At 43.8% G+C, this 14,455-nt stretch overlaps 1 protein-coding gene across 9 annotated transcripts in view; it reads left to right on the forward strand.

Annotated features, from left to right (window-relative positions):
- Positions 1-14,455, forward strand: part of LOC106563328 (ankyrin-1) — an 82,479-nt gene that overhangs the window by 46,156 nt on the left and 21,868 nt on the right. For 6 of the 9 annotated variants that reach the window (XR_006757642.1, XR_006757647.1, XR_006757643.1 and 3 more), the window contains exons 3-17: positions 1,502-1,600; positions 4,722-4,820; positions 9,394-9,492; positions 9,860-10,045; positions 10,491-10,589; positions 10,750-10,848; positions 10,959-11,057; positions 11,331-11,528; positions 11,799-11,897; positions 12,064-12,162; positions 12,484-12,582; positions 13,076-13,273; positions 13,481-13,582; positions 13,874-13,975; positions 14,143-14,340. Coding sequence is in view for 2 of the 9 variants with exons in the window: in XM_045689959.1 (XP_045545915.1) it covers positions 1,502-1,600; positions 4,722-4,820; positions 9,394-9,492; positions 9,860-10,045; positions 10,491-10,589; positions 10,750-10,848; positions 10,959-11,057; positions 11,331-11,528; positions 11,799-11,897; positions 12,064-12,162; positions 12,484-12,582; positions 13,076-13,273; positions 13,481-13,582; positions 13,874-13,975; positions 14,143-14,340 (1,875 nt within the window). In the remaining 7 variants the exon portion in view is untranslated. The remainder of the gene's footprint in view (positions 1-1,501; positions 1,601-4,721; positions 4,821-9,393; positions 9,493-9,859; positions 10,046-10,490; positions 10,590-10,749; positions 10,849-10,958; positions 11,058-11,330; positions 11,529-11,798; positions 11,898-12,063; positions 12,163-12,483; positions 12,583-13,075; positions 13,274-13,480; positions 13,583-13,873; positions 13,976-14,142; positions 14,341-14,455) is intronic. The other 3 variants (XR_006757645.1, XR_006757644.1, XR_006757646.1) reach the window with 3 other exon arrangements.

The following is a 14,455-nucleotide window of genomic DNA, read 5'->3' on the forward strand; positions in this document are numbered from 1 at the left end:
GAAACACATGCATTTTCAGCTGTTTGAAGCTGGTGTACATAACCGAAAGTAAAAGACACAAAAATGAAACTTAAGAAGGGGAAGCATAGAAATAGTGCAAAGAGAATAGATCTACCGCTTCCTAGACTTGCTTTCAAAGAGAATGACAGATCTATAACAAAAAGTTCTATGTAACTTTGGTCAGGTGGCCGAAAAAGTTACATATTGTAGTTTTAAATAACGTAAAATTCACATGTAAAAATAGCTGAGGTGCATGCATTCTTTTGTTTCTGACTCATCTCAAGTGGCAAGTGGGGTCCCGTGTGGCTCAGTTGGTAGAGCATTGTGTTTGCAACGCCAGGGTTTTGGGTTCGATTCCCACCAGGGACCAGTACGGATACAAAAAAATGTATGAAATGTATGCATTCACTACTGTAAGTCGCTCTGGATAAGAGCATCTGCTAAATGACTAAAATGTAAATGTAAGTTTTGTAACACATACAGGACATATCAATATGTATGCCAGCCTATTTATGAGTGGAAGGGACTCAGTTGTTGTATTTTTCATTAGTAGTTTGGTGAATGGAAGGTAGCTCAGTTTGTACACAAGCAATGGCAGGGAGCCCATGCTCTGGACAGCTCGGGGAATGCACACCCACTCTGTAAGCCTACAATCTGCTACTGCAACCCCTCAGCACCATTCACAGAAACAACCATGGCACCAAGCTGTCAATGTTGTGAAACTAATACCACTATCTCTACACCAAGTAATACAACCACTATAGTAATGCCACTACTGGCTAAGGATCAGAGGTAGAGCTATGATACAAATGAGGATGCATGCTTCAGTGTGCCTTCAATGCACAGGCTGCATGTGTGTATATGTGGGGATGTGACGTTGTAAAACGTGTTTTCTATATGTGTTCAAGTTAGGATTGGGATTGAAGTATAGCAAATAGCTTTGATAATCTACAAACCAGCAGACTCCTGTCAGCTCACACATACACGTTTGTGTGTACGTGCGTATGTGCGGGTGCATGCACGTGTGTTGCCCCCGTGTGTGTGTGTATCTGTGTCTCCCCTCAGTGTGTGCATGCACTGCAGATGTAGTACGTTATTCATGTGAATTGGGTGACACTGCAGTATGAGGGCGGGACCAGTGTGGTTTACAGAGTCTCCCTGTGGCCAGTCACGGTACTGCAGGCTGGCAGAGCAGAGACAGGCCATCACTGTACTCTTAGTCTGTCTGATTCTGCAGCTGTATGCCCTGACAGCCTGAGACAAATCCATGCTCTCTGCTTCCTTTGAGACCCGACTGTTTCAGTCTTAAGTTTGTTTATGTTCAGAAATCTTTTTGTTCTGCTTCGTTACCACTGTGGGTTTTGAGTTTCTCTGCTTGTTATTTTTAGTATAACTACTTTTTAGGAATCCATGTGATGGATGGACTAAAAGGCAGACAGATTCTATTGGGGCTCTGATGGTTCTGTGTGGTCAATACTGATCTTCACTGCTGTCTCTGCAGAATGGGCTCAACGGTTTGCATCTGGCCTCGAAAGAAGGCCACGTCAAGATGGTCCTGGGGCTACTACACGCTGGCATTGTCTTGGAGACCACCACTAAGGTACTACTCACACACTGCTCACTGCTTACCATGACTCTACTCACATACCACAGATGCATAAGACCTACCTCTGCCTTATGCTTGAGTTATTCACCAGCTATGACAGACTGTTTACAGACAGAATCCACTATATACAGTGTCTTCAAAAAGTATTCACACCCCTTGACTTTTTCCACATTTTGTTGTGTTACAGCCTGAATTTAAAATGAATTAAATTGAGATTTTGTGTTCACTGTCCTACACACAATGTGGAATTATGTTTACATATTTTTTTTATAAATTCATGAAAAAGTATTCAACCCCCTTTGTTAAGGCAAGTCTAAATAAGTTCCGGAGTAAAACTGTGCTTAGCAAGTCACATAATAAGTTGCATGGACTTTCTCTGTGTGCAATAATAGTGTTTAACATGTTTTTTGAATGACTAGTTCAACTCTGTACCCCACACACAATTATCTGTAAGGTCCCTGAGTCGAGTAGTGAATTTCAAACACAGATTCAACCACAATGTCTGCATTGAATATCCCTTTGAGCATGGTGAAGTTATTAATTACACTTTGGATGGTGTATCAATACACCCAGTCACTACAAAGATACAGGCATCCTTCCTAACTCATTTGCCGGAGAGGAAGGAAACCGGTCAGCGATTTCAACATGAGGCCAATGGTGACTTTTAAACAGTTACAGAGTTGGATGGATCAACAACATTGTAGTTACTCCACAATACTAACTGAATTGGCAGAGTGAAAAGAAGTAAGCCTGTACAGAATACAAATATTCCAAAAGATGCATCCTGTTTGCAACAAGGCACTGAAGAAATACTGCAAAAAAATGTGGCAAAGCAATTAACTTTTTGTTTTGTATACAAAGTGTTGTGTTGGGGGAAAATCCAACACGTTACTAACTACCACTGCATATTTTCAAGCATAGTGGTGGCTGCATCATGTTATGGGTATTGCATGTAATCGTTAAGGACTGGGGAGTTTTTCAGGATAAAAAATAAACGGAATGGAGCAAACCACAGGCAAAATCCTAGAGGAAAACCTGGTTCAGTCTGTTTTCCACCAGACACTGGGAGATGAATTCACCTTTCAGCAGCACAATAACCTAAAACATAAGGCCAAGAGTTGCTTACCAAATGTTCCAGAGTGGCCGAGTTACAGTTTTGACTTAAATCTGCTTGAAAATCTATGGCAAAACCTGAAACTGGTTGTCTAGCAATGATCAGCAACCAATTTCAGAGCTTGTAGAATTTTTTTAAGAATAAAGGTGAAATGTTGCACAATCCAGGTTTGGAAAGCTCGTAGAGACTCACCCATAAAGACTCACAGCCGTAATCGCTGCTAAATGTGATTATAACATGTATTGAATCAGGGGGTTTATTTTTCATGAATTTTTTTACAGATGTTAGCATTTTTCTTCCTCTTTAAATATTACAGAGTATTTTGTGTAGATTGTTGACAAAAAAAGGACAAATCAATCAATTTTAATCAATTTTTAAAAATGTGGGAATATCAAGTGGCTCATTTGATAGGCCTATAAACATATGTATCTAATTTAATCTATTCAATATCAATCTATTAAGTCATAAGTCAGTCCCTCCAGAATTCAGCGATTCTGCGATCCCAATATTTTTGCAAAATCAACAAATCTCTGCATATTATGCGAGGGCTTGCAAATTTGACAAATTACCGCACTTTTTCCGCATAAAACAGTCAAATCATTGTAATATTATCGAATAAAACTGACCCATCAAATCAAATCAAATTTATTTATATAGCCCTTCGTACATCAGCTGATATCTCAAAGTGCTGTACGGTGAAGCACGGTGGCTAGGAAAAACTCCCTAGGAAAAACTCCCTAGAAAGGCCAAAAACCTAGGAAGAAACCTAGAGAGAAACCAGGCTATGAGGGGTGGCCAGTCCTCTTCTGGCTGTGCAGGGTGGATATTATAACAGAACATGGTCAAGATGTTAAAATGTTCATAAATGACCAGCATGGTCAAATAATAATAATCATAGTAGTTGTCGAGGGTGCAATAAGCACGTCCGGTGAACAGGTCAGGGTTCCATAGCTGCAGGCAGAACAGTTGAAACTGGAGCAGCAGCACGGCCAGGTGGACTGGGGACAGCAAGGAGTCATCATGCCAGGTAGTCCTGAGGCATGGTCCTAGGGCTCAGGTCCTCCGAGAGAAAGAAAGAAAGAGAGAAAGAGAGAATTAGAGAGAGCATATTTAAATTCACACAGGACACCGGATAAGACAAGAGAAATACTCCAGATGTAACAGACTGACCCTAGCCCCCCGACACATAAACTACTTCAGCATAAATACTGGAGGCTGAGACAGGAGGGATCAGAAGACACTGTGGCCCCATCCGATGATACCCCCGGACAGGGCCAAACAGGCAGGATATAACCCCACCCACTTTGCCAAAGCACAGCCACTAGAGGGATGTCTCCAACCACCAACTTACCGTCCTAAGACAAGGCCGAGTATAGCCCACAAAGATCTCCGCCACGGCACAACCCAAGGGGGGGGGCGCCAACCCAGACAGGAAGACCACGTCAGTGACTCAACCCACTCAAGTGACGCACCCCTCCCATGGACGGCAAGGAAGAACACCAGTAAGCCAGTGACTCAGCCCCTGTAATAGGGTTAGAGGCAGAGAATCTCAGTGGAGAGAGGGGAACCGGCAAGGCAGAGACAGCAAGGGCGGTTCGTTGCTCCAGCCTTTCCGTTCACCTTCACACTCCTGGGCCAGACTATACTTAATCATAGGACCCATCACCGCAGTACAAAAAGAGGGCTTGCAACTTCAACTAATCACCGCAGATTTACCGCATAATATGGTTGAATCAGTCAACACGTCAACAAACTTTTTCCTTTGTCAGCGCATTTTCACAACAAAATGTCAGAAATGCCGCAGCAAAATCAAGCCTTTCACTGCAAATATCCCAAAAAATCCCCACAAACTCCTGGAGGGACTGATAAGTCATAACTCATTATTTCTGAGCACTGTATCCTTATCAAAGCTTTTTAAGTAGAGATTTGGGTCATAAGGCTGAACTCAGACTGCTCTCTGCTCCGTCTCTCTCTCTGTGTGTGTTTGTGTGTCACCTCCAGAAAGGGAACACTGCCCTCCATATCGCTGCGTTGGCAGGCCAAGAGAAAGTGGTGGCTGAGCTCGTCAACTATGGAGCCAATGTCAATTCCCAGTCCCAGGTGAGTCATCAGTGACATTATACTGCTTCTTACTGTTATCCGGGGGGGTGAGTGTAGTGTGGGCATCTCTCTGTGGCTGTGTGTGTGTGTGTGTGTGTGTGTGTGTGTGTGTGTGTGTGTGTGTGTGTGTGTGTGTGTGTGTGTGTGTGTGTGTGCGTGTGCGTGCGTGCGTGCGTGCGTGTGTTGATGGTATCTAGGGCTGCCACACTGGCGGTCACGAGTCATGACCACCGCAAATTCCACGCGACCGTTTAGTCATGGAAATTAGTCTTCTACAAGCTCTGATGCTGCTGATGGTCATTAGTAGCCTACCAAACTTGCAAATAGCCTGGTACTCAGAACTCTATTGTCCCTCTAATCACTCTGACATCAATGCAAATGTATCGAAAATCTAATCAAACACTTCAAGAGAGCCCATGAGCTCATGTTGCGCAACATTTCTATAGGCTATACAATTGCGTGAGAAAACACAGTTTTGATGGCCTCTATTAAAAAGAGGAGGGTCCCATCAGCTTTCTATAGACTAGGACTACTATATTTCATTCTCAACTTTCCAAATATTAAGCACATTGCTTCGCTTTACAACAGGAGTATATCCTACCTGGCTGGCATAAAAATGAACCATGGGAAAAGTGTCCTCCATTCGCTACAGATGACATGTATTTTCTTTCCCCCTGTTCCAAGACAGGTGATAATGGTCGATTCTAAATCAAAACTAATTTCAGACATATGATTTAGTATATGTAAATACAAGATTACATTAAGAATAGTCTGATGGGTGACCATATTGGTCTATCACTTGTGATATCTTTATTATTATTTGTAAATGATGCCCAGCATGTGCAGTAAGAAAATAAACAGCGCATGCCTTTTTTGTGTGCAACTTTTTCAAATCATAGTCACACACCTCATGTAGCTTAGCCCATAGGCCTATATATTTTGATAAGGTTTGTATCACAACTAAAGTAGCCAAATAACTTCTTAAAATGAATCACATTAATTGTTTTTACAACCGGTGTAGAGCCTAACTGGCATACATACCGTAATTTCCGGACTATTAAGCGCACCTGAATATAAGCCGCACCCACTGAATTTTTTGATTTTTTTAAATTTTTGAACATAAATAAGCCGCACATGTCTATAAGCCACAGGTGCCTACCGGTACATTGAAACAAATGAACTTTACACAGGCTTTAACGAAACACGGCTTGTAACAAAAATAAATAGGCTTTAACGAAACACGGTTTGTAACAAAAATAAATAGGCTTTAATGAAACATGGTTTGTAACAAAAATAAATAGACTTTAACGAAACATGGTTTGTAACAAAAATAAATAGGCTTTAACGAAACACAGTTTGTAACAAAAATATTTAGGCTTTAACGAAACACGGCTTGTAACAAAAAATAAAAAATTTGCAGTAAACAGTAGCCTACCAAAAAAGTCATTGGTCACTATCTTCCTCCTCCTGTGCACTGAAACCATCTCCTTTGGTGTCGGAGTTGAATAGCCTCAGAATTGCTTCATCCGATATTGGATCGTTTTCAATGTCGCTCTCATCACTTTCATCCGGAGGCAAATCCCCCGCTGAGCCCTCTTCAACACGCAGCAGTCCAGCCTTTCGAAACCCGTTGATGATAGTGGATTTTTTGACAATGCTCCACGCTGTCAGGACCCACAAATTTGAAAGCGGGAAAAATCCATATATTAGCCTCGTCATTGTTTAAGCCGCGAAGTTCAAAGTGTGGGAAAAAAGTTGTGGCTTATAGTCCGGAATTTACGGTAAGCAGCGAGTGAGTTTCAAGTTTGGGGAATATCATTTTCACCATACAAATGCACCTTTATAATAAAGCATTACTTGCATAATCTCATTTGCAGTCCTTTTTGAGAGTAGTGTTTTCCCGCTACCTGATTGCATTTTGCAGAATGGTGCGCATTTCTGCGCTTAGAATGTAATAAATAGCCTAATAGTTTATTATCATTTTAAGCTAAAGTTTCTGATCTATTGCATCAACCTCATTGCTATTGAAAGGTTTTTTGCGAGTATGTTTGGAATATTATTTTCTCACACAGAAAGACAAGTTCCCCAATAGAATAAGTCAACCTTTGTACTATGGGGGATAGTAGTTTGACATAGGCTAGTGCTTTTTCTGTTTGTTAGGCCTACTCATCTACTCATGTTGGTTGATGAAAAGTAAGTGTGGACAGTTCCTCTAACATCTTCGCTATGAGCCTCAGAATTCACTAAGAGGGACGCGAGCAGTTGCGTCCCCGATGTGTCTGTCTTCACTTGTAGCCTACTTCGGAGCTGAGATGCCTGTGAGAAGAACCCGATCACATGAGGGGCATTGGCTAATAAGAATTGAGATATCTGAGAGAGCCATGTGAGTGAAATGTGCTTCAGAGCACGCCGATTGGCAGCCGGGAGAAGGGAATTATAATTATTACATTCAGCCCAAGGGCACAACGGCCACTTTGGCCGCAAAAGGCATGAATTTTATAGGGGGCATTACGACCACCGGGAAATTTGAGGCCTGATGAGAATATTATGAAGCGCTTGTCAAATTGTGAATGAGAGCCTGATGAAGTGTGTGCAGCCTGTACAAGAAACAAAGCAGAGCTCATGCCTTTCATGCGACTTTTTTCAAATCACCATTAGAGTCGCATCATGCAGCCAGCCTTAGAATATATTACAAATAAAATATAGCCCAAAGTTTCTATCACAACTAAAGTTGCATAAATAGTTCTAAATTAAGCATATAGGAGGACCTGTTTCTTTGTTAACCACTCAACACAGAGTAGCTGCTTGTGCAGCTTTCTATTTTATTCAGCTTTGTTCAATTGTATTCTTCATACTATAAAATAATGCCACAGAATTATAAGCAAATCTTGTCTGCTAATTGAACTAGTGTAGCCCACAGCCATATGGCATATCCAGATCAGGGCCTAACATAAGGACATCTCAGAGTATGCTATTATATTCTTCTGAAATAGAATACATTTTCTTCATAACATGTTCCTTTAGACCTGTCTAAAATAAATAATGTATTTATTTTACTTCACTACATTCCCCAAGAAAATAATGTACTTTTTACTCCATACATTTTCCCTGACGCCCAAAAGTACTTGCTACATTTTGAATGCTTAGCAGGACAGGAACATTGTCTAATTCACACACTTATCAAGAGAACATCCCTGGTCATCCCTAATGCCTCTGATCTGGCAGACTCACTAAACAGAGAACATCCCTGGTCATCTCTACTGCCTCTGAACTGGCAGACTCACTAAACAGAGAACATCCCTGGTCATCCCTACTGCCTCTGATTTGGCGGACTCACTAAACAGAGAACATCCCTGATCATCTACTGCCTCTGATCTGGCAGACTCACTAAACAGAGAACATCCCTGGTCATCCCTACTGCCTCTGATCTGGCGGACTTACTAAACAGAGAACATCCCTGGTCATCCCTACTGCCTCTGATCTGGCGGACTCACTAAACAGAGAACATCCCTGGTCATCCCTACTGCCTCTGATCTGGCGAACTCACTAAACAGAGAACATCCCTGGTCATCCCTACTGCCTCTGATCTGGCAGACTCACTAAACAGAGAACATCCCTGGTCATCCCTACTGCCTCTGATCTGGCGAACTCACTAAGCACAAGCTTTGTTTGTAAATTATGTCTAAGTGTTGGAGTGTGCCCCTGTGTCACGTTCCTCTTCGTCAGAAGATATGTTGAAATCGCTGTCGGACAAAGTGGACCAATATGCAGCGGATTGCGTGCTCATCATAATTTATTATAATGTGAACACCACGAACAAAACAAGAAAACAATGACCGACAGGAACAGTATAGCAGGCTACACACGTATAGCAGTGCTAAAACAACTACCCACAAACAACCAGACCAAACACACCCTAATATATAGGACTCCCAATCAAAGGCAACTAGAAAAGACCTGCCTTCAATTGAGAGTCCATACCCCAATTAAGTAACATAGAAACAGAACAGATAGAAAACCCATAGAAACACAAACATAGAAAAGAAACCCAAAACCCCGGAATACATAAACTAATACCCTCTGCCACGTCCTGACCAAACTACAATAACAAATAATCCTCTATACTGGTCAGGACGTGACACCCTGGCTATCAGTGAATAAAAAATACAAAACATTTGCCGTCTGGTTTGCTTAATATAAGGAATTAAAAATTATTTAGACTTTTACTTTTGAAACTTAAGTACATTTTAGCAATTCAACTTACTTTTGATACTTAAGTATATTTGAAACCAAATACATTTATACTTTTACTCAAGTGGTATTTTACTGGGTGACTTTCACTTTCTATTAAGGTATCTTTACTTTACTCAAGTATGACAATTGGGTACTTTTTCCACCACCAGTGGCTTGTAGGATATGCATGGAAACCAGGAGATGCTGAACTTGTTTATGTTAATTAACGGTCAATTACTGTGAGGCTGGCAGTTATTTTCTTGACAATCGCCAGCTGACAAAATTTCATGACCGCCAAAGCCCTACTGGTAACCATGCATCATGTACCTCTTCTTTACAGAAAGGCTTCAGTCCCCTCTACATGGCGGCACAAGAGAACCACTTAGAGGTAGTTAAGTTCCTGTTAGAGAATGGAGCCAATCAGAGCCTTCCAACAGAGGTGAGTAAAGGTCTACAGAGTCAGGCCTTCTCAGATTTGTATTGGCTTTAGTCCACTAGACAAATGTTACATTAACTTTCTCTCCTCTTTCCATTACAGTAATCTCAATTTACAATGTATCACATTTTCCTTTCCTCTTGTCCTCCGCCCCATCTTCATTTTCTTCCGCTCTCTCTTCCTCTCCCTCTACTTACCCTTCTCTCAACCCTTCCATTATCACTTGGCTTGTCTCCCTTTTCCTCCCACTCCCTTGCACCCTATCGTTGACATTCCTTACCTCCTTCTCCCTCCTCTCCTCCTCTTTCTCCCTCGCTACCTCTCCCTCTATCCAACATTCTACCTCCATCTCTCTTCCCCTGTCTGTCAGGATGGGTTCACGCCGCTGGCGGTGGCTCTCCAGCAGGGTCATGAGAACATGGTGGCCCTGCTCATCAACTACGGCACCAAGGGCAAAGTCCGTCTTCCCGCTTTGCACATCGCTGCACGCAACGACGACACACGCACTGCCGCAGTGCTATTGCAGAATGACCCTAACCCTGACGTCCTCAGCAAGGTACTACTCAGTGTGTGTGTGTGTGTGTGTGTGTGTGTGTGTGTGTGTGTGTGTGTGTGTGTGTGTGTGTGTGTGTGTGTGTGTGTGTGTGTGTGTGTGTGTGTGTGCGCGCGTGTGTGTGAATGATGACTTATTAAGCCTTAATATGCTGATGTCATTAGCTGATGTCATTAGTCAAAACACTGTTGTGTTGACTTGCAGAAAAGCAATAGCAACAAAGGTGATTATCTGCATTGCTTGCTGTTCAGGGTTTTAGGCTGGGTTTCTGTATAGCACTTTGTGACATCTGCTGATGTAAAAAGGGCTTTATAAATACATTTGAATGATAAACAAAAAAGCTTCCAATAAACAAAAAAGCTTTTGACAAAAGCCGCCTGCAAACATGGATGATGAAAATAAGATGTTACTCTTTTCTCTCTCTCTCTCTCTCTCGCTCTGTCTGTAGACTGGCTTCACTCCTCTCCACATCGCGGCTCACTATGAGAACCTGAGTGTGGCCCAACTGCTAATTAACAGAGGAGCCAATGTCAACTATACTCCCAAGGTCAGTCCATTAAACCTCTACTAAACCTCTACTGTACCTACTGTATCTGCCTTAATCGTGATATAGATATCGTAGATATCATAGTCCCTCAAAGACCCCATTTCCTAACAGAAGAGTCTTTGATTCAATTGATTTAGAAATTGTTCTCCCGCTTTCTCAGAATGGGATCACCCCCCTGCACATAGCTTCTAGGAGGGGTAATGCGATCATGGTTCGGCTTTTGCTGGACAGAGGGGCCCAGATAGACGCAATGACCAAGGTACTGTAACCCACCCTTTCTCTTCTTCCTCATCCTCTTCCTCCTCCTCCCCTTTCTGCCATTTGACGTGAACACTGTTTAACCCTACCTGGCTTCTTCACTCACTTTAGGATGAGCTGACCCCTTTGCACTGTGCGGCCAGGAACGGTCACGTGAGGATCATCGATCTCCTGCTTGACCAGGGGGCTCCCATCCAGGCCAAGACCAAGGTCAGCCACGGGCCTCTTGGGGTCCACTATGGGGAAAATAAAGGGCCCTACTTTACGTGCACTGTGGCACAATATCACACCATTAACGCCACTTTGGCACAATATCACACACACTTGCATTTTCAGCAGTAACCAATGCCAAATGATTCTCTGTCAGCAACACTGAGGCGTGACTTATGTCAGTATTATTCATTTATCAATTTTTTTCCCTCTCAAAGGTCTTACACTGCACTTCTCCTTTCTATCTCCCGGTCCTCCCTCTCTCCCCTCCAGAATGGCCTGTCCCCCATTCACATGGCGGCCCAGGGAGACCACATGGACTGTGTGAGGCAGCTCCTTCAGTATAACGCTGAGATCGATGACATCACGCTGGACCACCTGACCCCTCTACACGTGGCGGCCCACTGTGGTCACCACCGCATGGCCAAAGTGCTGCTGGACAAGGGGGCCAAGGCCAACGCACGTGCACTGGTTAGCAGCTCTTAAGTGTCCTTCTATTTCTCTATACTGGTGTTAAGGGTGAGGTGTACTGTTGCTGTCCGTTGGTCAGGTATACTGAGCTTTTTGAACTGGGTCACGTTCAGTAGGCACAAACAGTAGAAAACATTATGAAATATGAATGAGGGTTGTTATTGGACAAGTTCAGGCAGGACCGTCTCCATTTCAAAATGCTTTCTCCCATTTTGTGCGTACCGAGCGTAACCCTATGCTGAATTATTAAAATGTTGTGAATTTGTTCAGAATGGGTTCACTCCCCTCCACATTGCCTGTAAGAAGAACCACATGCGCTCCATGGACCTGCTTCTGAAACACTCGGCCTCCCTGGAGGCCGTCACAGAGGTGAGATAACACTCTTTTGAAGAGCAATGGATTTGGTGTTCTACTGTTTGTAATTGTTGTAATAGTTTGGTGCCAGTTATGCCATTACAAAATGTCTGAAAGTGAGAATGTCGGCCTAATGTCGGCCTTAACCATTCTCTCTCTTCATATGCCCCCCCTTACATAGTCTGGTCTGACCCCCCTGCATGTAGCAGCCTTCATGGGCCACCTGAACATTGTGAAGAACCTGCTCCACAGAGGTGCTTCTCCCAATGCCTCCAATGTGGTGAGAGGCCACCCCTTTATAACCTTTATTATTGACTCCGGGGTGAAATATCCAGCCCTCTCTGATGGACTAGTAATAACTTATCTTATTCTTATGTTGAAATGAACACCAGAAAAGGTTATGATAGATGAATTGGTATCTGGTCCATGCATTAATACGGATTGGATGACTAAAGCCTATTCTCTGTGTGTATAATGTGATATTTTAGTTGATGTGTGTGTGTTAATGATATTGCATGGCCTAGTCATGCCTAGTCATGTGTTTTAATGTCAGAGTGGTTGTGACAGGCTATGTGACCTCTGACCTGTGTTTGTGTGACAGAAAGTGGAGACGCCCCTCCACATGGCGTCCAGGGCAGGCCACTGTGAGGTGGCTCAGTTCCTGCTGCAGAACACAGCCCAGGTGGACGCCAAGGCGAAGGTACTGTACACACTCTCATGTAGCCATACACATCTATGAGCATTCATAATGGTTTACTACGAACTCTGTCCTGGTTGGAATACACATTCAAAACCACCAGCACATGGTACATATCAGGGGAGCATATTTGGTTTTAGAAGTGGGGGGGACATAATATAAGTTGGATAAACACTCCAAACAGCCTACCCGACTTGTCAGAGGTGTCCACATGGGGGGGACAAAAATGCAATTTCAGAATGTGGGTGGGACATGTCCCCCCCTCCCCAGTGAAAGTTGTGCTCCTGGAACATACATATATATATATATATGCTGTTGTAAAGATAGTAACTGAAGAGAAGAATATATATATTCTTCAGTTACTGTCTTTACAACAGCATACGCTGCACAAATACCTTAATGTTACTGCTAGATAAATACAATTGCCTACACGTATATCATTCCAACCTCTGTTTCTCCTCACTCTCTCTCTCCATCTCTCTCTCTCTCTCCCTAGGATGACCAGACCCCTCTGCACTGTGCGGCCCGTATGGGACATAAGGAGCTGGTCAAGCTGCTCCTGGAGCACAAAGCCAATCCTGACTCGGCTACCACCGCTGGCCACACCCCCTTACACATCGCCGCCCGTGAGGGACACGCCCACACCACCCGCATTCTCCTGGACGGGGCGGCCCAACAAACCAAGATGACAAAGGTTCTCCTTTAATTTACCAACTTTTCTTTTTCTCTCTTTCTCTCTCTCTCTCTTTCCCTCACCCTCTCTCTCTTTCTATCTCTATCTCTCTCTAACCCAATTTTTCTCTCAAGCTCGTTCCTCTCACTCCTAATCCCTTCACACCTCTCCTCTTTTAGTTCTTCTGCTCATGCTGAATCTGTGAGTGTGTGTGTTTGTGTGTCCAAGCAGAAAGGCTTCACTCCTCTCCATGTGGCCTGTAAGTACGGCAAGGTGGACGTGGTCGAGCTGCTGCTGGAGAGAGGAGCCAACCCCAACGCGGCTGGAAAGGTAGAAAAACACACTGCAACACAACACGGACTGTCCTGTGCTTTTTTATCAGTGCTAAGCATACTTCTCAGTGCCGTGACCCACCTAAAGCTTATGGAACTCTCCTGTGACCCGACTAACAAATAAACCCTGTATTCTAAGTACTGACCGTCATTTATCACAGCCCAAAAGGAATCAGCATGTCCCACCATTTTAGACATCATTTTTCATTTTAAACATGCACCCACAAAGGCAGACTGATATTCTGTGGTTTAGATAGCTAGTGACAGTAAGTGTGTGTGTGTGTCCAAGCAGAACGGCCTGACTCCTCTACACGTGGCCGTCCATCACAACAACCTGGACGTGGTCAAGCTGCTGGTCAGCAAGGGAGGCAACGCACACAGCACTGCCCGGGTAAGAGGAACGATGTAACACACACGCCGCTCACACAGGGCGGTACTAGTATATCCCCCCCTTTCAGGTTCATTGGTAACTAGTGTACACTATGATGAATATGACCCACCAATTGATGATCCAGTGTATTACCCCCAACCCTGCTGACTCCCTATGTCTGTCTATAGAACGGCTACACTCCTCTGCACATTGCAGCCAAGCAGAACCAGATGGAGGCGGCCGGCTGCCTGCTGCAGTATGGAGCCTCTGCCAACGCTGAGTCCCTCCAGGGGGTCACGCCCCTCCACCTGGCCTCACAGGAGGGCCAGCCAGACATGGTGGCCCTGCTCATCTCCAAACAGGGCAACGTCAACCTGGGGAACAAGGTAGTGGACTGGAGAGAGGAACAATACATCTCAGGAGGGTTTGAGGCAAGCTTTCAGGGATAGCTAGCTGAGTTGTACAGGGTTTGAGGCAAGCTTTCGGGGATAGCTAGCTGAC

Source organism: Salmo salar, chromosome ssa11 (genome assembly GCF_905237065.1).
Source record: "Salmo salar chromosome ssa11, Ssal_v3.1, whole genome shotgun sequence".
Classification (NCBI taxonomy): domain Eukaryota; kingdom Metazoa; phylum Chordata; class Actinopteri; order Salmoniformes; family Salmonidae; genus Salmo; species Salmo salar.